We start from the raw sequence: 25898 nt of genomic DNA, 5'->3' as shown, positions 1-25898 counted from the left end.
ACCAGTGTTTAGCCTCTTTTGGGACATTAGCTGCACATTTGGTATGCAATTTATAATTTTGTGCTGATTATCATATCAAAATAATTATATACTGTCAGTATAATGTATATTTAAAAATATTCAAAAGTTTTACATTTTGTATACTCAACAAAATTATAAAAAATTCTCTAAATAGCTTGTAGTACATGTATATAATGTATGTTCAGTCAAAATGATAGCGATCAAAAATGTCCTTAAAGCATATTACTGTAGTAGTAGTACTCACCCAAATGGCCTTTCTCCTAGCAGAGAAAAGAGTAAAAAACAGTAAGTAGCAGTAAAAGGGTTGCAATATTTCACCTGTTTGGCCTCTTCGACCATATTTTCTCTGATAGAATCACTTTCAGAGGCTCCTTTTATACAGTCCGTTTGAGAATAACAGCTATTTATGGCCTTCTTGTCAGAATTTTAGAAGCTATGTGCAAATACTAACTAGGCATAGAGCAACACCTTTGCTGTGGTAACCTATCAACTGAGTTTTTGAAGAAGCCCACAATTTTAGCAAACATTAATTTGTCAAACTTCAATGTTCTTCAAAATATCTGTTCAACTTCGAAGTCATATTGCAAAGTGTAAAGTTTACATAATTGTCTCTGTCTCTTTTTTTGATTCTAAGAAATAGAAAAAAAGTCTTGGTATATATATATTGCTTCATTATTTTGGTTTCTCTGAATCTCACATTGGAAAAACCTATTTTAGCTTTGAAAACTCATTTAAGCTTATTTTGCAGAGAGTCTGTTTACTGCTAGAAACCAGCTTTTTAGGAAATTCCATGATTAAAAGGAGTCTCGTAGAGGCATAATAAAATGACTGTTTTTTATGAGTTTGATGGTTCTGAAGACCACTGACATTGCTCGTATAAAGTAAAACGTAATTAGCATAAATCCCAAAAATTAAAATTAACTTAAAGTATAAGGCATGAAATACAAAAATTAACATCTAAGCTTAAACAATACTATTCTTGTATATCGGACATACTCAACCTTTCGTTGTAACTCCAAGACATATGCATAGAGGCTCTCCTCTACTCTGTATAGTCTGTTTGCAAGATTGGATAGCTGTTCCATTATCACGTATGTTTGTACAATGCAGATGCAATATTTTGATACGTTGAATCTGAAAGAGGGTATAAACCAATGTATAAATTATGGTGAGGTACAGGAATTTGTGATTTTCCAGTCCAATTAGCAGCTGACATCCTTTTGGGCTGTCCGGTGTGTTATGTCTAAAATGAATAGGTAATTGAATCTCCTTTCTGCAGGCATTGTTGTCATCAAAGGGCTTAGTAGTTCATGGTTTTGTGGGCAATATAGGTTCTCATGAAGATAATGTTGCACAGCTGATTTCTGACAGTACCGCATCTCGTGTCTTGTAGACAGTCTGTATCCTGTTACAGCCGATAACTAGCGCGGCGTAATAACATTTATTGTCATAACTGGTAAGTTATTTGTGGGATGTAAGGATTAAAGGCATTAATTTATTTACGATGTAGTGAAGCTATTATTATTATTATTATTATTATTATTATTATTATTATTATTATTATTATTATTATTATTATGCCTGGTCTGTAGGTGGTACAAATTGCCCAGCATAATAGTTAGCCCTATCAAGCGTAGCTCCTTATCCTGATAAACAACATCGAATTGCGCGCCACGCCTACTTGTGCGTTTTCTAATGCGCTTCGCTTGAACAACACCTTAAATTGCAAGCGTATTTGACAAAGTACAGCAGCCTATCCGTAATTCCAATATTTATGAAACGTTGCGCTAAGGCTGAAGTTCCGCTTGATTGCCTGGCAACGCAACAATCCCGTACGTAACGAAGCTGGTGGTGTCTTAGAGCTATTACACATTTGGTAAGCAGATATTTAAGCTTTTACCTGATTTTGGCGAATTCAACATAAATGATGCAGTTTGCATCGCAAACCTGGCATAAATTTATGCCTAACAACAATACTTTTTACCCCGATGTCTTATTAAAGAATAAGCTTATTTATTCACTTACTTACTGCGAGGAAAATAGACGACGCTTTTGTCAATTTTAAGATATGTCTGCAGTTTTTCTACATGAAAGGAAAAACTGCAATTCAAAAGGCTGCGTATCTTGTTTTTTTACAATAAATTTTTATAACTAATTGAGCAATATATACCGTAATGAAGTGTTTATATCGCTAACAATGCGTCAACGGGCTGGATCACAATTAATATTTTGTTCCCAATCAACTGCGACGAAAAATCATTACCGTGTGAATTCTTGTGTGTTACAAACACGTGTGTTAAAACAATTTATAACTAAACTTAGCACTTGAAAAGTTTAAAAAGAAGCAACATTATGTTTTACAAAATGAATTAACACAAAAAAAGTTTCATGAAATGTCACACATGCTTCAATGAATGAGTTTTTATTTAATAGCTAGTAATTATATTATATCTTTATGTAGTTTTTGATTGTTTGATTACAAGTATTTTTTTGTTTTTATTTAATTAATAAACAAAGGGTCTTAAAGTACAGCATTTATTTAGTTATTAATGTAGTAGCGATTAATAAAACATTTTACGGTGCTAAATTAATCTTCTAATCATTCTTCATGCAGCCTGAGATTACAGACAGTGATAAATTATGCTGGTGAGATGATTTATAAAACTTGAGTTAGTACTGTTTAGACCCATAAAAAAATGTGATATTAAAAGTTATTAATTGTCTCGCTGCCTGAAATTACAGACAGTAAACTGCACTGTTGAGATAAAAGATTGCTTTGAAATTGAATAAAGTTTATTGCTGCTAAAATGCTCAGAAGAAAAAGATGTGGGCAGACTTGTCCAAAATGATGTATGTAGGGAGGCAGCCTGTCTCTTTCTCTCTTATTCAAATTGGCCATTGTGTTGAAAGTCGAGTCATATGTGGCTGTCTCAGCATAAGTTTAATTTCGTATTTCCTCATGATTGATAGAATAAAATTTTTAATTTAGCTATATATATTGCTATAAATGTCTTAAAATTAAAATTTGTCCCATTAGTTTTTCTAATTGTTGTGTAAACATTTGAGCACTGACTACGATTCTGCCAGTTTATGGTAATTAGGTCGTCGCATAAACCTAATTCATCGAGGCCTTTGTATCAGCAAAGTTCTCAGTTGCTATTCAAACTGAAAAGTAGTTAGTAGATGAAATAAGCAAGTCTCATCTTTGAAAAATATTACATTTGAATATAGCTGAAACCAAATATGTTCCTAAAAATACATGCATATTCAACATTATCTAGTCATTATTGGTATCAGTTTGCAAAAATAACTTTATTGGCTACATTTGATTAGTTGGTTTAAGTACAAAACAACTAAATTTTTTGAATTGACATAAATTATGCACGCAAAAAAAAGTCAATTTCTTTTAAATCAATTAATCCACTGATTCTGGCAAAAGGTTAATAGAGTCAGTTGTACACCTGCTTGGCAGTTTGTAGTGTAGACTAACTTATTTTCACCTACCAGTAAAGCGTATAGAATCCTTTGAGTTGCCCATTGGTCATAAAAAATTATGCAATATTACGAAACTTTTGTAAAAGCGTAACTTCTTTTAAACGTTTGTAAAAATCTAAAAGAAGTTAAACTTTTACAAAGGTTTTACTAAAACTTATTTTTCAAACGAAGCTGACCTTGTACTTTATTGACCCACAGATATAATGTGGAAAACTTCTTTCATTGTCTTATTAACAGCCAGAACCCCGTAAACCATAAATGTCTTTCATCACAAAACACCAAAACAAAGAGTAGTTAAAGATAAGTTGTTAACCATGTTAAAACATACATTATGTGTCAAGTAAAAATAAAATACAAATACGACAGATCAGTAAACTCTTACTATTTACAGCATCTTATCCTATTGGTTCTTCATTTGGTCGTTATATGAGAAGTTGGGTTGGTGAGCAAATAGAACTGACATACATCTGTCAGTGTTTGTTACATCGATAATGTGACTAGCAGGAAACAAGTCATGCATTCAGATAAGAATGATATTCTTATCTGTTATTTTCATATTCTCAACTATATTTTGTCTAATAGTACAACAGCATATGAGTAAACTGTTGTTTGTCTCAGGTATTAATTTTCTATTTGGGTAGAATCATAGAATGATATCGTAGCAATTCTTTTTTAACGTTATGTTTTCATTTGCTCCATCGAGAAATTGTAACATATGCCTAATAATTTATGAAGATATATACTCACATGTGTTGAAGCAAAGATAGATCTTCCTTAACACTAACCTGTACTTATATAGGCCTACTGTGTAGTACCTCCTATGTACTCCTCTGCCATGCTCTACTTATCATAACTGCCTTGACTAACTGTAACAGCTGTGAGCTCAGGGATCAAAATAGCCTGAGCATCATGTATCCCATCATTCAACACCAATTGTTTTCTATTTTACTTGTTTTACGTCTGATCAATTGTGAGTTCAGTTAGCCGAGTGACTGAGAGTGAGGCAAGCATAATACTTTGGCTTAGCGATTCCTTTTAAAGTTACCCTTCCTTGTACTCAACTTAGAGCGTGTGAAAAATGGGCCCATCTTTTTTATTTTGCTATTTTCAGTGCTTTACCACCTGTGCGCTGCTAGCTAAATCCTGGTTCCCATATCGATTGCGATACTCGGGCAGTAACTTGAGCAGCAAAAAGTTTGCGACGCTAGGCGGCATATGTTCACATGTAAGCTGCATCGCTAAACATAATCGCGTAATCAAATAAAATTCTCGCTAGCCACGCCGTTTCTATAATGGTGACCTTCACCCGTACAGTGCATTTTGGAAAGTTTTTGTCTGCGGTCTTTTGCGAAATTTGAGCAGCGCAAAACTACTGCTATGCCGCCGGCTACTACCAGTTGCCAGTGGTACCCGGCGCGTAGATTTCTATTTCATCGCAAATTGCCTGCGGTGCTGTCGCCAGTGCTTTGCGACGTACTTGGGAACCAGGCTTTAGCAACTGATGGCAAGACGCACATAAAGGAAATAATCTATTCCACGATACACTTGGGCTGACTTCCTTGTCGCTTACGAAAGCTGAAATATATTAATAAAATAACAGTTGAATATCCGATATTACGCAGAGTATTAATCCAGTGAGTAGAGAGTCCTAACAACAGTGTAATATTCATGTATCATGATACACACACTGTTAGTATCACTTTTATTAATTTATCAAAATTCATCGCCGCTAGTCTGATCTACGAAAAAAACTCTTTTCTGTATTTTACATATATCATAAACTATTAATGATTTCCATCTAATGTTTATATATTTATCTGCTGGTTGCAGTCTGACAAGAGGAACTTATTTAAAGACTAAACAATTATTATGCTACCTAGATTAAATGAACAAAAACATTCTATGCCTCTGATAAAGGGCTCCTTCCAATAGCCATTCACCATAGCAATGGTTGCAGTTGAATACACTTATATTGATGAGGTGAATGGCAAGGCATGCCTGGCATGAGTGTCACTGTGTCAATTACATAACATGATAACAATGATTCCATAATAGGCCTACTGATGTGTTGTGAAGTTTACATTGCTTGTGATTGATAAAAGTTGACAAACATGTGAACAATTATTTAGGGGTACATGTCTCTCCAGTATCGGTTCAACCAAATTTACAAATAATTTAAATAACTCATTGCTAAGGGAGAGATACATGCCTTTCCAGCTTATGATGTTATGATTTATAATAAATTGATAACTTCCATGCTCCGGAATAGAGTTCATCACTACACTCGCAGGATATTTGCAGCCAGACGTAATACATTTGTGTAATAAATAATGTAATTTACTAATTGTTCCCTAATGCTGCTTGCTAGGCTATGAAATGCCACTCAAAGTTTAAAAGTGCATCTAACTTTGTAATTGGTTCAAACCAAAAGCTTTCACAAATTTTGTTATAGTTTGCACCTAAAAGTTTCAGCCATGATGCTGTATTTCTACATATGTAGTAAGATGAATCTCAGACATGTGCATTTTATTTCTAGATTATAATGGCTCAGGCTGTATCAGATGTTGAGCAGCTCTCGTAATGAGCTTGAGGTTGAGTTTTTGAGTGTTGTCTAGCATTTGTAGCAGGTACTTGCAGGTGTTAATTTTTCTCGACTGCAGACCTTCACACACCCTTAATCACCTTTTAAAACTGAATTTCAACCAATATTGGTCTTGTTATAGCTAAACATCAAAATGGCTGAAGCTCTAGCAGATGTTGAGTGTGAATTTTGCTGCAGTAAAAGTGACACCATTGTCAACCCCAAAGTGCTACCATGCAGTCATATTCACTGTATGACCTGTTTGACCACCTACTATGAGAGCAAGCACCTGCTGCTGTGTGGGAACAGTGGATGCGGGTGAGTCTCACCATATATTGGTTAAACTTAGCTTACACCGCCGATTTTTCAAGTTTTTATAATGAATTGTACAAAATTGTCCTCTGCTGGGTTTAACAATTTAAAGAAATTGCTCTATAACCCCTATACCATTTCATGTTTTTTCATTCAGCATGAATAGTCTCTGCAAGCAGGTATATCATGTTATAGCAGAATTTGAATAGTTAATAGCATTTCAGCGGGACAAACACTATGTATTACTTCCTTGTTAATAGCTGTATTCGCTCTAAATAATGCTTACTAATATATCTCAGTGTTCGTCTGTCACCGGTATGTCATACGTCTGTCATGCGTCTGTCAACCGTTTGTCATCTAACATCAACTAACAACTAAAATCAACTAAAATTAATTTCCAAAAAAACCGTCTAGAATTGAATTGAAGCATGGTATACGGTAACTTTGCAACCAATTACAACTTTCTAATGTGCAGTTGACACTTACTGCTACTGTAACTGCATTCTTGCTACAAATTTCTCCCTGAGATCCACTGCAGATTTATTCCCATGACACAGATGGAAGTAAACCTAGTAATTTATGTACACTGCACATGTACATTCTTCAAAATCCTGAACTGCCTATGTACTGCAGCTGTGCTTTAATATAAGGTTGATACTATGGATCAGCTTACACTGCTGATTTTCCAAGTGTTTATACTGTAATGTACAAAATTGCCCTCTGCTGGGTTTATCAAGTCCTTGAAATTACACTCTAACTCCCATATCATTTCATGTATTTTATGTAGCATGTATAGTCTGTGTAAGCAGGCATATCATGCTAAATGATATAACTAGTTGCTATTATTGCTATAGTTGATACCGTCTACATTGTTCAGAGTTGATCAAGTCATTAGTGGCTATAGTTAGTATCAGGGTTTCAAGTTGCAGAGTTAAGTGTGTCTATTCTGCCTCTTTGCACTTATGAACGTCATAATTGCACTTTCGCTCTAATTGCACTTTCACTCTAATTGCACTAATTGCAGACAGTGATCAAAATTTGTCGATTTCAATCTTGAAATATTGTTGCTGTCATTTCACCTGAAACATAAATAACAATTGTAGATGATAAAAACCTGCCAATAACTTCTAATAAAATCTATCAAAATTGTGTGCAAGTTTATCTCTAAGTAGAAATATATTGTTCAGTTTAAAGACAACCTTAATATTCCTGTATGTTATAATCTGTATGTTTGTCTCAAATGGTATTTAATAAAAACAGAGACCTGACTCTTAATCTAATGATGTAGTCATGTCTACATTTTAGATATTCCAGCTATTCCAGCTTTAATTTTGGTAATAAAACCTTCCCACTCTGCCCTTTACAAGTGCAGATTCCTAGATTGATATATTACCGACATACAAGCTTAGAAAAAGACTCACCTATCATAGAATGCCTCATAGATTGCACCACCTATCACTGTATGACCAATGTAGACAATAGTTTATCATTTATGGCTAATTGTTTGCAGCCAGGTGTTTGAGATGCCACCAGGCAGTCTCCCATCCTATGATTTGGGTACAGACAAGACACTGTGTGATGTTTGTCTAAAGAAGAGCTCACCAAAACAGAAAGCTATCAGCTATTGTACTTTCTGCTCTAAGAAGTTCTGCCCTGCTCATTTGGAGGTACTAGTGTTTCCTTTTCAAATTTTTATGTGAGAATTCAAATAAGGTATGAGCAGTAGTTTTCTGTGAAGTTGTTAGTAGATATTATTACTTTGCATCAAGCTGATTTTAATAACAAATTGCTTTTTAGTATCCTACTATGCAAATGCACAAAGATACAATGTGAAGGTAATATGAATTGAAATAAAAAGTTTTGTGCTCATCATCAAAGAATTTACTCATGTTTAATTTATAGGCTGGACTTTTTATTTTCACAAACAACAGCTGTTTGTAAAAAAATTTAAAATGTGTACTTCAACTTCAATTCTTTAGTAACTTCAACTATGGTGAATACGGTCTATTGTGGGTTTTTTGCCATTTAATATTTTTGATTTTATAAACAATGATAACTTATGTTTTAAAGCCGTATTTGTTATATTGTTGTGAAATAATAACTTAGAGAGTCAATATGATGTACAGCAAGAGAACATGCTTTAGTCTGTATCTAAATAACTACTCATTGAGTGTTGGCAACTTAATAACTATCTAAGCCTCATAATTTATAAACTCTGGGAAACCAACCTGAAACAAATCTGTTCTAAACTAGCTTTATAATTGTCACATGAATATTTTACTGATGACAATTGTTCCTCACCATTTTGAAATAGAAAATATAAGATATTAGTCAAAAGTCACAGTATTGTTTTGACTTTTATACTTCAGTCTCATGATGACACACTTGATGAACATCACAAGATTACAATAGTTGAGTACCTGGGTCAACAGCAAAAAGCTAAAGTCAGCAGCTGCCCAAAGCATAAAGACCAACAATATATTCTTGGGTGTGGAGTCTGCTATGTTCTCAGCTGTCTGAAGTGTGTTCCTAACTTGCCAACCTGTGACAGTGGTATGTAAACTTAATGTAGGTGTTTGTAGGTCTCTAAATGTTATTAGATGTTTTAGACACAATATATTAGATCTAGTGAGATATTTATTTGCTCAGAACACCAAATGATTGTCTTTGGTTGTAGCAAGTGTATTCTCTCTGTGTTTGCAAATAAAGTAAACAATGTATAAACAAGCATATAAATATTTTTAATATTTACCATAGTTGTTATTTGTTATGTATGGTTGGTATATGTGAAGTTATCTTCTTAATTTAGGTTCTACACATTCTTTGCTTCCATTAGAGGACCTGGCATCAGCCCTTCTCACAGGCACGATATCTGCTGAGAGTTCTGCTAAAGATGATCAGTTTGAAGTGCTGTTTAAACGAATATCTATGATGGTCTCTGAATATGACAGTCAGACTGAAGATATGCTAAATATGATTCATAAGAAGAGAGATGAGCAGGTCAGTTAATTATCTTAGTCTATGTTTGTGTTTAATTATTTTCTGCACCTTTTGACTTGCATTTTCAACTTATTACTGTTTCCTGTTTTATACATCAATAATAGAATAGGGAGAGCTATAGAGTTATTTGTAATTAAAATCTGGTTCAATTAAGAAGTCTCATTATGACATATTCTCTATATCAAGAGTACAACAGCTATCAGAAGTAAAGTTGGCTCACATCGTATATCTAAAATATTTCCTTTCATGGTGTATGCTGGCCCTGAAATTTATGTTGGTAGATTTGCACTCGAAATAAAAATTGAAAAATTTGAAAAATCTTCCTTAACTCACATCTTTTCTGCTTTCAAAAGGAAAAAACCTCGACTTTACCTTTTCAGCAAATGACCATACAATAACAGTAGCAGTATTGGTTTGTATCGACAAATTTTCTCATTTTCATTTCGATTTTACTTAGCTTATGGTTCATGGCGATGGTAATTCTACAATGATATAGGGAACGCATACTTTCAATAGCATCTCAAAATGGTTTTCTTGGTTTATATAGAAAGCATGGTCTATTAGGCAATATGAAAATAATAAAAACGTTTCGTACTGTCTAATATAGAATAAAGCAAAAACTCTGTTTTTACTATACCAAAAATTGGAATATCGATACTCTGACGCCTGCACTGATCAATCATATTTAAGCAGTTCTGAAAAATTGTACCTATTCCCTGAACTTTATTGACACATGATCTCACACAGTAAATTAAATATTGTATATATCCATATATTTAACTGCATGGATATTTTATCTTCATATTTATGCTAACTGTAGTTATAGCATCACCATTATACACTTAACTCGGATGCAGTAATTGCAACAGCATTATAATTATTTATACTGGATTTGATAATTTACACCAACTTGCTAATTTATGACATGTGAAATGTTGTATGTAGCTTGAAGCAAATACTTTACATAAACTATCTATGTTATGTAGAATTTACAGTATAGGAGGTACACCTTTTAGGAGTGTCTGTTGTAGCTGCTGAATGGGGCCAGCAATGATGACAAATGTAAACATACTTTATTGAGTATGTTGGGGTGACTGGGGTCAATTTAATTTGTTGAGTAAATCAACACTTATACATTTGCTGAATTATACATACATGTATGTGTAATAATATAAATTGTTTGTGTAATATGTCGCTTAGAATCATCTACAGCTGTAACATAGAGATAATATAGAAAGTGGTGGAGACCTCTATGCATAGGATTAATATTATCAAGGTGGCTGTAACAATAATGCATCAAATTATTACACAGGATATTATGAAACTTCGGGTTCTGCATGTAACTACAGTGATGACATCATTTATTTAATAGTGGTGTCATTACTATTATAATAGTGAGTAGAAAGCAAATTAATTTTATTCAGGTTAAAACTAACTCAATATACCTTCGAACTGCTTTAATAGAAAGTGAATTTAAATTATATATATATATATATATACTAGCTGCATTACCCGCCTACAGGAGCAGATTCACGTGCAGCATAAGGTTTATCGAGAGTTGTCTTTCATACTGTGAAACAACTCCAAATATGTAGTCTACTGAAATTGTTGTCCTGCTCAGAGTATGTATGCACATATACATGTCAATGTTGGTGAGAACAATAGAACTCTGCAATGTGTCTTACAGCTAGATGCGTGCAAAATCTAGTAAATATTTTAGATTCATGTGTGTAGATTCATGCATCCGTTCATACACGTCTATGTTTGCAGTTGACGAAGGCGCATTTCTGCCGCTGAGCCTCGGCTGACTAGTCTTTACCTGCCAAGCAGTTGACAATCGCTCTCTTGCACTCGCCTTGCAATCAATTGGTTTGTACTCGCAATCAATTGCCTTGCAATCAATCGGCCCCCACCCGCCTTGCAATCAATCGGCCTGCGCTCCTCGCAATCAATCGCCTCGCAATCAATCGCCTCACAACCAATCGCCTTGCACTCACCTTGCAATCACCTGCCACTTGCCTTGCAATCAATCACCTTGCACTCACAACCAATCGTCTTGCAACCAATCGCCTTGCACTCGCAATCAATCGCCTAGCACTCAATTGCTTTGCAATCAATCGTCTCGCACTCGCCAACTCATTCATCCGGAAAGACGCGCCTGGAGACTCGCTGTACTCGGGGCGAAAAAGGTCTCCCCCACATCCCGAGTGATGCCACGGCCCTAAGCCTAGCAGTATTACCCGGCGTTGCCCGAGTAGTAAAAAGAGTCTTTGCACCGAAAATTGATTTGTATTTAACATAAAACAACATTTGCCATTCTGACTTTCAAACTACACATCATGAAAGAAGTGTTTTGTGTAGTTGAAATAAATTAGGAGAGAAAATAAAACAACTGTAAAGGTTTTCAAACCACTTTAAATTTAAAATTTCATAACTTTCAGCAACCGATATATTTTGATAACGTATAGTGGAACTTCATTTCTCGAACATAATCAGTTCCAAAAGTTCGAGATCCAAAACAATCTTTCCATTGAAATTAAATAATGTAAATTTTAATCCGCTTCAAGGCGAGAAAACAAATTTGGTAAAGTATTTTTTAAACATTTTACACCATAAGCTGTACTTGTACCCGGGTAATAAAATAGTCTCTGCACAGAAAATTCATTTGTATTTAACATATATAACGAAACTTGCCATTCTAACATTAAAACTACATAGGTAACATAAACAAACATGATAGTTAAACTATCATGAGTAAAGGGCTTTGGGTAGTTGAAATAATTTAGGAGAAAATAAAAACAACTGTAAAGTTTATCAAACTTTGTCAAACAACTGTAACTTTCAAAATTCATATCATGAGAAAATGGTTTTCTGCCTGTCTAATAAATTAAAAAAACAATTGTAAAAGAGATTAGATGTAAATTTCAAATAATTAGCAAGTAATAGCTAAATTAAGTCGGCTTTGCAACAATTACCATAAAGATAATACGGTAATGATACAATTATTACAAACTTAAAAAAAAATTTGTGAATATGTTGAATTAGTAATAACAATTCTTGCATAGAAGTGTGTGGGTATAAAAAGGTTACTGTCCCACCGGAAACTATTCATCAATTCTTTGAATACGATGATACTAAAAAATATGACATAATATTATAGTATTTTGTAGTTGAAATTTTATTAGTGCAATGTCTGCCAAAAATGGTTGAATAAAAGAATAATATTAATAATAAAGATTGGAAACTAATCAAGTAATAATAACAGTGATAGGAAAACGAATAATGTTTTAACTTCAAACGCGATACTCAATTTATGTTTAAAAGAATGCAAGTTGAAATAATAACAACAATGAAACAAACTTTAAAAAACTTATATTATAAATTCAAAAGTCATAAGAAGTTTATAAATGTAATAAGAGAATTTAAAGTTATGTATCTTCTGTATAAATATCTTCTGTATTAAAAGTTATCTATCTATATATATATATATATATATATATATATATATATATATATATATATATATATATATATATATATATATATATATATATATATATATATATATATATATATATATATATATATACATATATATATTTCTCAAAGTATGTAAATGTATGTAAATATAAGAGAGTGGAGAATAACTGATACTTGCAATCTTACACGACAAATCATGCCGTAATCTTACAAATGTTGGTTGTAAAATGTAAAACTAATTACGAAAAACTAATTGGTTAGGTTTAAAAGGAAATATGTGTAAGCTAATACATCTAGTTGTACAACCCAGCGTTGCCCGGGTAATAAAAAAACTGAACAGAAAATTGATTTGTATTTAACATATAACAACATTTGCCATTCTACCTAAAACAACTGTAAAGGTTTTCAAACTTACTTTGTCAAACAACTTTTAAACTTCATATCATGAGTAAAAATTTCCGCCCAGGTCAAATAAATTTTAAAAATAAAATGAATACAAAAGGGTTTAGATGTAATGGTGAAATAATGAGCAAGTAATAGCTAAATTGAGTCTGTTTTGCTACGATTACTATATGAGACGATTCGGTAATGATACAATTAATACAAACTGAGAAAACAAAATAAAATTTGTGAATATGTTGAGTTAGTAATGAAAATTCTGGCATAAAAGTGTGTGTATAAAAAAGTTACAGTTCCAACAACAGCTATCCATCAAAACTCTGAATACGACGATACTGGTATGACAATATGTTATGTAAAAGTAAAATATTATAGCGTCTTTGTCTGATCGAAGGTGAGCGAATCTAGATGCTATTCCCACTCAAGATAATACGATTGTCCACGTGAAAAGTAGTGACCTTAACAGCGATATAGCTATTGAACCTTAAGAAATGCCAGAATTAAAGGTTCACAAAATTGGCATCATGTTTCATAGAGTTAATAAAGTTAATCGCCAAATTCTAATATCGAGAGAGCCTATTGTTGATATCGTTTTGCCGAAAAAGAATTAGCACTAATATGTGGAGGACAAAAAAGCATCGCGTGTCATGAAGCTAAAAAGAGCCATAGAGTTGAAATTATTATGTAAATTTTGTGTGAAAATGGCAAACGATGAATAGATTATGTATAGAGGCGCACTAACCGGAGATTCCCGTTAATGCGCTCTAGATACCTAGTAGCGGCTAATAGTCCGAAAAGTACGGTACTCTATAAGGCGGACACATACACACATATACACACACGCAGACAGACAGACAGCGATTGCCGTTTATATGGTGGATAGAAAAACATTTTTGTGTACCGTTTATTTTCATTTTTGTATCAAATTTGACCATGACTGTAGATAAACTCATTAAAGGAACAGTATGATGAAATAGAGAAGAAGGTGCTTGAGAACAGGCAGAAGTCTAAAGTACAAATTACTGATTTTCTGGAGGATGTGGTCCTTGAAAATTGGAGAAGTCTCAGAAATCACAGAGAAATGTTGGAGACTAAAATCAAACATTCTCCACCAGTAAGTAAAAAGTTGAATATCTATTAATAGTAGAACTATTATGGAGGTGCCGTTCAATTAAAGGCTGGAATTGTATTTCCATTTGTTCATCAAAGTTTTTGAAAAATACATGTTAGTCTTTTTTTTCTTGTCTTGTTAGTCCTTATAGAGAGGTATCTAATACTGAAGTTGTAAATGAAAGGTCACGACATCATACCATTCTCTACATACGTATTATTACTTATAACATGGCTGGTAACTTTGTTTATATATAAATCTCAGTGTTTGTCTGTCCTCATTCTTCTGTCCAGTTATAGGGGTAAGTTTTTTTGCAACGAAAAATCGCCTTCATACTAAATTCCTACGGTGTGTAGTGCATAATGACAATGTTATACAAAGTTTTTGCTTTGTCATGTGCAACACAATGTTTTTTTCTTCACTATCTGACATTTTTTTGCGTTACGATATCAAAATAAATTTTGAGTTTTTCAAGTTCATATTGCTGAATATATCGAAATAATGAAGATACAAATAGGCTTTTTGCTGAATCTCCTCCAGCAACGTTTGAAAGAGATAGCTCGCTTGGTCTCTCATTTCAGCATTATTCGTTATTACTTATAGTATCAACTAACCTGGAAACAGAGTAGTAATAACATTTTAGCTGAAGACAAAGTTGAAGTGTAGTAAAGTACATATTAAAACTTAGATTTAACTTAAAGGTTACTACGATAATATAATTTAAATTAAATTTAGCATTTATGTTATATGTCTGTCTTAAAGGAAAGAACTCCTTATTGTAACGTAAGATTTTATTGAAGCTCACAACGCTAAACACACTAAATACACTAAAGTTACTGTAGGTAACTATAGTTACTACAATTAACACATTATTATATTGCTACTTTTTAATATAAACAGTGTGCATATGAAACTTTGATGATTTTTACCAGGGATTATTGGCATTAGATAATTACTATGAGTTTCTATACTCATCTAAAAGAAATCTTTGTCTGACGCCAACAGTAATGCTATTTAAAATCATATGACAAGGGTTCATCTGTGTATTAATTATTATTCCTTTTCGTGGTTTTTTCAATTTTTTCCAAAGCTGTTTTTGCCATTACAATTTTCTTTATTTATTATTCTCAAATGTTCTCTTTTAATTTCAAATGTCCTGTTACACCTGTTATTTCTGGTTTGGGCAAATCTGTCAAAGCTAAATGTTTTTCGTTCGAGCGACTGTATTCTCTGGATCAGGAAATGCCCCTACATTTCCATTTCATTTGGTCAGACAAAGTATCGTACAACAAAGATTTAACATATTGTTATGTTAGAACACTGTTGTCTGAGCTGGAGGGGCCAACTGTGTGAGCACTGGCATAGTCAGACAGAATTTTCTTATTAGGGCAGGAGTCACGGCTATCAATAAGCTGAGCGTACTGAGAGCTATCATGAACAAAAGGGGTGGAACCTATTGAAGAATGACATACTGTAAAACCTCTAATTCAATGCCATGGCGCTCTATTTTTCAACCATTCTCTCATAGTGGCTGTCAAATAGAGGTGGCATACGATTAGACCTTTTATGGGATATATAGAAATGATTTAAAGTTTGAGTAGTCTTAATGCATCCAGTATGCTTGTTTCTGCTTCAACTTATAAATAAATATATTATATTGAATCAACACTTGGTTTGTTGGGTTATCTGATACTTTCTGTGGAGAGTAAAGGGCTGATAAAGTCATGTACAACATTATTTTTACGCTTGTACCAAGAGGTACCAAGAGGTACAAGAATCTTTCATGAAAACTTCAAGTACTACGAGCTTTCTCTGCAACAGTAACCTTATGTATACAAACACTTTCATGAACTCTTTTTGTATTTTTTAATTCATTTGAACTACGCGTCAACATGCTTTTCATGATATAAAATTTAAAAGTTTATCATGGTATGAAATTTAGAAGTTACCATGTTATACGTTGTATGTGTTAAATAAAAAAATAAGTTTTATACAAATAAGTTTTTATTATCGTTTACACTGTTTAAATTTTGTACTTGTAGAAAAATATTTAGTAAATACTCCCGTTTAGTAGGTTACAAAATATTATATTATAACAGCCTTGAATATGTTAATGTTTTTAAAAGATCAAGAAAAATCAGTCAAGTTCAATAAAATCAACACAAAGTGGATATGTTCCATGAACAAACAGTTTAACCTTCTTGTATATTCGTAAGCTATGCTAATTAGCTAAAAACCTGAATAATGTATTATCTGCTATAAGCCACAATTCTAGCTTTGTTACAATAGCTTATGCACATGCTGTTGGTCTATGTCAAGGTTATACCAGTTTTTAACCCATTGAACATATAGGATGACATCGTGAGATGGTTCAAAGAGCTGAAGGAACAAATGGACAAATTTATTGGGGAAGAGTTGCCTAGACTGGAAGTAGGAGGACAACTCCAATTAAGGCGAACAGGTATGCTAAAAGAATAAAAATAAATGATGACACTTGTAGTCTTAGAGTAAAATTGTTATATGTACAAGTAAAGAAACTATCTTTGGTAATTTCTTTGAAGGTGCATTGCATTCAAAGATATGTTAGCTCTATCAGAGCCGTATAGTTTCAGAGTCCCGTGACCAAAGAAGCGTATATGGGAGCTCGCTCGATTCCCAACAAACTGGCCGCGCCTACTATTTTTATATAACTTATAATGGAGAGGCCGCAACATTAACCAACAAAATCTACTCGCACTGGCAGTTGCTTTAAAGTTGATTGTTGTATTATGAACCATTTGAAAGAAAAAAAAGTTTCCTACAAAAAGCTAATAATAACGTTTTTGTAAAAGGGGGAAGTAAATGCAAAAGATAGCGGTATTGAGAGCGAGGTACGGATGTTCCATTAGATATCAGCAAGTTGATCGGGTTTGTTAGGAATTAGACATTTTTGTTTTCGGTTCAAGTCGCAAGACTTTGTGAAGCTATATTACTCTGACAGTACAGAGCTGTATAACTTTACAAAGTTTCGCGGTTAACGGAAGCGTATAACGGAACTTCCACGATTCTGAAAAAACAAGACATGCCTACTATTTTTATATAGGCTATAATGGAGAGGACCTCGACACTAACCAACAAAAATTACCCCATTGGCAGTCGCTCTGAAATTGATTGTATTATACACCATTTGAACAACATTAGGCTGTAATAGAACTATCTCTTAACCTTAAATGAATAAAAAATCGCCCGTGCTGACCCGGCCCGACTCGATCTTGGCCCTCAGTGCTGACCCTGAGTCTGGCCCGACCCTGCATTCCTTGGTTTCGTTCCAGCTTAATTATACACCATTTGAACGAGGACAAAATTTGCTACAAGAAACTACAAATAGTTTTTTTATAAAAATATAGTGAATGCAAAAAAGTGAGATTGAGAGCGAGGCAAAAATATTCCATTATATATCAGTATGTCGGTCGGTGTTGTTTTAAAACAAGCGTTTCTGTTTCCCTTTTCTGTCTGGGACTCTGTGAAAATATACGGCTCTGAGCTATACATTCTCAATATAACAAGTCAAGTTAGGCAGCAAATCGTGCAGGTGTTAAAAGTAGGACACGGTTGAGCCAACAATGGCTACTGGAAGAAAAGCAGCAATTGACCTATTCACATATTTGCATTAACTAAATAGGAATATATGATTTATGTTAAAAATAAGTGTAGAGTAAAATATGTGATATTTTCTCTTTCCATCTTTTAATAATTAACAAATCTTACAATTTATACTATATTTGCCTGTAAATTAACAGAAATGATAAACACAATCAAAATGCAGAGATATGCATTCTCTACTCTCAGGCTAGGATAATACATAAATACATATTGTTTTAATATCTTTGCGTGTATAGCTAATAAAAATTGTACAGTCTCTACATACAAGCGTTACTCTCAGACTAAAATAGATTAGAGACACTGTTAAAAGTTTTTGTGCGCTAAGCTAGTAATTGTTAGCCAGTCTCTAGATGCATGATCTGCTCTGAGGCTAAAACATCATAAAAACACTGTTAGAGTATCTTGATGTATATAACTTACATTTTGCCAATCCACAAATTTTAGCTCCTCTAAATTTTAGTCAGTTATTAAAAGAATCTGTATTTCCATTATTATTATTATTATTTTCATATTACACAATTTAATATGTTAAACTTTTTCATGTCTCTCGTCGATGATTTGAGCCTATGAGTAATCAAGTCTTAATTATTTAAACTAAATGAGTAATTAGGTAATCTGTCTTTACTCTTTTCTAGGATGTTGTACTGTGCTGCCAAAATACTAATATTTTGTTACACCTTGTAAGCATGTCATTATGTTATTATATTATTAATATTTTAGGTGAAAAGCGTGAGATTGAGTTGAAGATTGTTTCAGCTGATGCCATAGTAGTTAACAGTAGCCAGCACCCTGTAGTTCCTCAACAACCTCAACTTCATTTATCCCGTCCTCCAAAGTCTCTAACTCTACACAAATCCATAGAACTACCAGCATGGCCTGTATCAGTATGTCAGCATGAAGGAGTTACATATGTAGGATTGCATAATGGTACAGTCAGTAGAATTGATAGCAACTACAAGCTGCATAACTCATTCATCTCTACTTCTGGTGATGTTGAGTCCATCAGCCTCCATGAGAACAGACTATACATCTTGTTTTATAGTGAGCCCCGCACAGTAAGTGTCTATGACCTGTCAGGACGAGTGATCACAACTTGGCAGCACCCTTATCATGACTATTTCTGTAGTATGCTGACTGTAGCAGCAGGTAATGTGGTGGTTGCTGATCCTCCTAACAAGAGACTAACTATTTATTCTCTCACTGGTAGAACTCTGCGTAACATCAGCTGCCCCCTTTTGAGTAATAGTGAGGTCACGATATGCACTGGACATGGTGATGATGTCATCATAGCTGGCTTTGAGACAAAGAAAGTCTTCAGATTTAACATCACCAGTAGGAATGTCATGTGGACTTTCACCCATCCTGACCCTCCACAAGGTCTGGTGTGCTATGGAGACTACATACAGGTAGCTGCATACAACAGCAATATCATCTACACCCTCAGCTATGCTACAGGTAAGTTGTATGTATGAGGTGCTGGTTAGTAACATTTATTGAGAGTGTCATGTCAGCTTATGGAGTATTTCATAATTTAGTAAAATGTTTCTGCCAGAATTTGTTCTATTATAAAAAATTTTCAAATCCTGGTATAAGTATCTTTAAACCCTTGATCACTTTATGTATGATGTTAAAAATTAAATTACAATATGTTATCATAGTCAAATTGAGTAAAAGATCATTGATATCTCCTTTGCTTGTTTTCCAAAGTTGATAATGTGAGATGTAATATATTATTTGTAACTAGTTTAAAAGCAACACAGTATGTTAGATATTTGATACATAATTACCTATTTATAATTTAATATGATTAAAAAGCTCACTAAACTAATAATACAATACAAAGTGGTTATTAAGTGGTTCTGTCAAGATCAGTTCTCCTTGTAATGATGAGTATACAACACTGAAGTCATGATTATTGTATTTAATACTAATATTACCATATTAACAGACAGAGTCTAGTATTGACTGGTACATCATTCTGTTCCTCGTAATGACAGGTTGCATTACATATAGGTTTGAACAAGCGCACACAAAAATGTGTCAACTTTCTTCTAGTAAACTTGGCAACCGTCCAAATGAAAGTTCTCAAATTACTTATTGAGCAGAGCCGCTATGGCTCAGGTACCAGCTTTAGGTTTTTGCCTAAAGGTTACAGTGAATTCTTGACTTACACCTTAATATAAATTTTAACATATCTTTAGTGATAAAAATTAACAACTGACAATAAAAACTTGTTCTATTTATTAGCATTTTATTGGGTTTATTCTTATTTTTCATTTATTTTTATAGACGCTCTTGGCTAAAGTTTCATTTGAAGCATTTCCTTTTAATTTTATATATAATTAGCAGATGTTTTCACTAATATATTTTTGATGGTTGAATAAATTAGTGTTGTCACCAACAAAAGTTAGATTTTCAAATAAGTTAGTGAATTTACAGTAAATTCTAATGAGAGTATGAACATCATCTTATGGCAATTTTGGCTGCAAAAGAGTCTTGGAAAGAATTAAAACAATTATACAAATGAATGTTTCAGTAACATCTATAGCAGTTATATAAAAGGTGTGCCAGGGAAGATAGTTACAATAAATGACTCAGCCAAGTCCAGTATTTGGCAGCTGTATGTTGCTTTCTGACGTTACTACTTTCTAGCTAGATTAGGTTGCTTGCTCAAGAGGGCTCTCTTCCATAAGCTCTAGTTTCTTGAATTGATCAGTTTATTAAATTGTATCATCATGGTTTATCTTTGCAATTCAAATTGTAACCATAGCTAAATCTTTGTTGATCTTCCTACAAAGAGAACCGGCAACTTATCGTATCTTATTATAGCAAAATGTGAGCTTGTTTGTTATCACTTACAATATTATGTTTAATTAGATTTTTATTAGCTTTTTAATAAAAATGTTGTCAGGTACTCTCTCTTTAGTAATTGTCTATACAAGTATATAACAAGTGTGGATGTGATGATTGTACAGTAATAATAATTAAGGTATTCATATACTTTCATTACAGGTGAGATAGTATCAATGATGAGAGGTGATGGTATTTCTACCTACAGTTTCTATGACCCTATCCATAGCCTGAGTGGTACCGGTAACACCTTGGTTGTACCTCAGTATTGGACTAATAAAGTGCTCTTCTATAAACTGAGTGAGAAATGAGGACCGCATTCTTATTAATAATCATATAACAATGTTCATGATCAGATTTCATCAAGACTGACTACTCTTCAGTGAAGTTATACTAACAGTATCATTATTATTATCATCATATTTTATCTTCTATCAACTTTCTTAGCTAAATGGCTGACTGTATGATCTTAAACTGCTTATTCAGATGTAGTGCTGTTTGAAGTACAACTATACTTTCTGTTGTGTTGCCTCAGTCTTCTTTTGTTAAAGTGATGAGAATATGCCAATTGTTTGGTTTTACATCATGGTTTTCTTTAAAGCGTGATACCTGTGTTCCAAAATTAAATGCACATTTGCACATGAAGTTAGTATATTTTTGTGGTCATCAAATTATACATTACCAATGAGGCTGATATACATATCATATTTTAAGGATGATTTTGAATAAGATTCTTGTATGGTGTTTACCTCCATTTTTTATTTCTATTTTGTTGCATATCACCAGATAATGTAGAATTCATTTTCATTTATAATTTGAATGCAAAAACATGGACATTTTCATAGACATGGATAGACATGTACAAGGCCATGGTAGCTAATGTCAGCACAAGCCTAAAAGGAGTTGATAATCTATGCAATAATTGTTAGCACTACGACAAGATACTCAGACCTGCTAACAATCACTCTGTCTAACTTATTATATAAAGTACTAGTTTATAGCTGGTATGTATTCTACTCATTCCTCAATTAATTTTAAAACCACGTTAATATTTTCAGATAATCATTGGTTTAAAAAAGCACTAGCGAAATAATCTTTAATTTGAAACTATAGAAACTTTGGTAGAACTTTTTGTGCGTCTGTGGGCACACACAGAGTGCATATTATACAATTAAATGTGTGCACGTGCATGCATGTACAAACATCTCCACATGCACACACTCGCACACCTATTTTTTTACATATATGCGCACACACACTTGCACGTATTCACATACATGCTTGCACGCGCATGTACACAAGCGTGAAAGTACACACATACACGCACGCATGCCTCATATGTATGTACACACATACACGCGCACATGCGCACACCGACTCAACCATTTGAACATTGTGGTTCAACAAGTTTTATATGCAATCTTGCTTGGTTGATTTTACTCTTAACCCTTTCGATGCCATAAAGACGCATAAATGTGTTTTCTATGGTCGAGTGCCGTAGACACATTATTGCGACTTTCTCAGCAATGGCATAGTAACTTCATTTTATCATTCGTTGACAACATGACCCACGGTCTTTAGGACTTTCATGATATTGACAATGTTGTCTGAAGATATCTCGATAAAATTAGCCTAAAATAACGAAGCAATTTGAAACTTTTGTTTGACAACTACTAACCTAAAACCAAAATATTTTTGTGTGAGTTCATTAAGTACCGCGCGCGAGTCAGAAAACAGGGAATTAATTACGTTGATGACATTTTAGCCAATTCAGATTTAGATTTTTGAGATTATACAGATAATTAAAGTAGCAGCAGTGACTTGATAGTGGTGAAAGTAATAGTTTTGTAAGAGCAAGGAACATTGTTGAGGGTCATCTTAGCTTTGTAGCGATTGCTTCACATAGCTTTATCATCACACAAAGTAAAGATATATTGAATTTTTTGCATAGCAGTGCTAGTTAAAATATTGGAAAAATAAAATATGTTACAAAAAATGATCTAGGTGGATTTTGAAATGGAAAAAAAATTGTATACATATCATGAAGCAATATCGGCAGTTTAGGGTAAAATGGCTGCACTAAGCCGATAGCTGAATTTGTACATGGATGCGACTGAAAGGGTTAAACCATTCTGGCAATAAGATGACTTCAAACATCAAAAGCAATTGCAATCGATAGAAATTACTTCCTGATAAAATCTTGTAAATATTACTAGTTTTGTAACATAGACAGTATAAACATATATACATATATATATAAGTGTTAACAATTGTGTTTGAGAAAGAATACATGAAACTTTTAATATTTGTTTAACATTAGTATCATGGAAGACATCTTAACCTGTGATACAGACCAAAATAAAATATGGCAGACTAAAATATTACCAATACATTTATCTTCTGACTTCCAACAATACAAACATCAAAATATAATGAATATTTGAACATAAGCCTTAGTTTAACATGTATAAGAACAAAATCTTAAAAGGCAGGACATAGTTTGACTATCTGGAGCAACAAGTACAATAATAAAATTGATAATAAAACATTACAAGAACAAAAGGATAAGAATACTGATAGTTTCTAGTTTAAATAGTTTAGTTTTAGAAAGGAAACTTTTTATGCATTTAATTAATAATTATTAAATGTTTTTTTGCCAGTTATTGTGAATGGCTTCAGCAAATAATTTTGGATAAATCGGGAGTTATCCTAACATAAATTCAACAAGAAGGTCAACTGATTCGTCTCACCCTAAGTATATCTTCAAACAGTTAGAAAGTTGTAACAACAGTCATAGCTATTCACTCATGCAATTGAGGGCAATTGCACCTTTCAAATAAACAAATCATATTGTTAAGATTGAGCAAGGTGTGCTAGAGCCCTTTGTTTTGTTGTTGCCCTACTGGCCCTCTGTGGTTTTGCCTTGAGTCTGAGGTCACCACACTTCTTGTGGGTTAGATTTGCTGCACTGATTGCCTGATGCCTACCAGGCCCATCACGATGGGTTCGGGTAATAAGCAACTTGGATAGTATTTTTATGGCAAACAGTTGAACTTAGCAAGGCAAACAAACAGATAGCATACTAGATACAAATACACGGAATCAAATCTAAATGGGATTATCAGAGAACAGGTTAGCTTTTCTTTTATACATTATTATTGTTTTACACATTATAAATATTACGCTATTGTTAATTAGTAATTTGATATATAATTTCAAGTTTATCATGCCATATCCATACTTATATCTTGTACTATTCTGTATTTTAACTTTACAGGTTTCACAGTTTAAAGAAATATAGAACAAAATTAGTGAAATCAATCTTCACCAGAATCCCATTAAATGAAGTTTTTGAGTTCGACAAAAACTATACACATATTCAAGGCATGTTACAAAATAAAAGGACTTACCTAGATCTAATAAACTTTTTGCATTAAAAGCTCTTTAAAATGATTTTTAGAGTCGAAATGAAAGTGTATAATTAAAAGGTGGATAGTTAACATGCAATCTTTCAAGGATAAGTGAAAAATAGTTTCAAGTTTTTATAATTTTTATGAAAAGTAAGAATTCAAACTCGCCAGCAAAACCGGAGTTTATCAATTAAAATAAAAATCTCGAATTAAGACCATTTTTATATCACATCAGTTTGATTCCATAGTAAAAGGTACAAAAGTGGAAAAGAGAGAAACAAACTTAAGCCTTTTTGAATTATTTTTAATTAGGTATTTTTGAGATGTAAGATAAATTAAATAACTTACATTGAACTGTTACGAAAATATTGGGTCCAGAATACAACAGTTATAACATAAAATCCTGAAGAATGATATAACTGCATAAACTTATAACGATTATAACATATAAAATCAAAAAATTACATAACTGCATGAAGTAATAATGATTCATTATAAAGAATATGTGACAATATCCATATATGTTAAGGTTTTAAAGCATATAAAACATTGAATCTCTACCTTGTTCACTGCCAGTGCAAGGCTGTTATTGTGTGTTACAATGGTAAGTAGAGTCTGAGATCCAAACAGTAAACAGGGTTGTTTTTACACAAATTGGAATTAATACCCATCGATGCATATAGAAGAATAATTTTACTTAAGACAGTTTTCAAAGGAATGGGTAGTAGACATAACCATTACAGTAGACGACATTAGGTCCTGGAAAGTCATTGGTCTACTGCAGAGCAGGTATCAGGATTACTCCTAGTCCTTATAATACTGAGCCAGTGCTAAAAGATACATTTATATTAGCCTAAAAAGCAATCAACTTTTCAAATGATTCTATACTCTAACCATGCCATATATTAATTTCTGGTTCTACATGTATATCAAACTTTATATGAACAGTGTTTAGGAGTTGTGTTCTCAGTGTCTAATAATCCTACATCAAGTGAAGAATGACCAGTTTATTGGTTGTTGTAGCAGTAATTAAACCAATATAATCGCTATAATTTTACCTAGTGGAACATAAAATAACTCATAACAACTTAATTGGAAAAAATAGTAACTTTGTTTTGTGAAACGCACAAGATTAGAAATTTTAAGGGAGACAAATTATATTATTATGCAGTAATTTTACTCATAGATACACCTAACTTCATTGATAACTATCAGTGAGTATGGAATTCCTCAGGATTGTCTGTTTAAATTGCTTGCATAACAACAATTCATGAAAACTTTCATTGAAAGCAGTGAAGGAAAGCAACTGCCCTGAATGCATGTGAAGACACGTGATTAAGTTTCAAATCCGATAGGCCACGGCACATTTAAATAAAAAATACATGTTAAAAAGTTGATATTTGATCCGAGCAATCCTTGGAGTTGCTTTCTCACATTAACTAAGCAGCAGGTCGTCCGCTCTTATAAATCTTCAACTAAAAGGGAATTATTATAAATTAGGGCTATTACTATAAAGAGACTAATAGATGGTGGTCAGATTGGCACAGTAGGTAGGTTGTGGGTGTCGTAAGTTCAAGACCGGTATAATGTAGTTTTT

The 25898-nt window shown here is 33.1% G+C and overlaps 1 protein-coding gene across 1 annotated transcript; it reads left to right on the top strand.

Moving 5' to 3' along the window:
- The first annotated feature begins 6251 nt into the window (after window positions 1-6251).
- LOC137402296 (uncharacterized) lies at window positions 6252-21202 on the top strand. Its single transcript, XM_068088794.1, has 8 exons — window positions 6252-6415; window positions 7920-8076; window positions 8734-8962; window positions 9219-9409; window positions 14232-14402; window positions 16752-16860; window positions 18762-19496; window positions 21054-21202. The coding sequence occupies exons 1-8, from the start codon at window positions 6252-6254 to the stop codon at window positions 21200-21202; spliced, it is 1905 nt and encodes a 634-aa protein (XP_067944895.1).
- Window positions 21203-25898: the final 4696 nt, after the last annotated feature.

This window comes from Watersipora subatra, chromosome 8, assembly GCF_963576615.1.
Source record: "Watersipora subatra chromosome 8, tzWatSuba1.1, whole genome shotgun sequence".
Taxonomy (NCBI): Eukaryota; Metazoa; Bryozoa; class Gymnolaemata; order Cheilostomatida; family Watersiporidae; genus Watersipora; species Watersipora subatra.
This window is presented reverse-complemented; position numbering and strand designations above follow the sequence as displayed.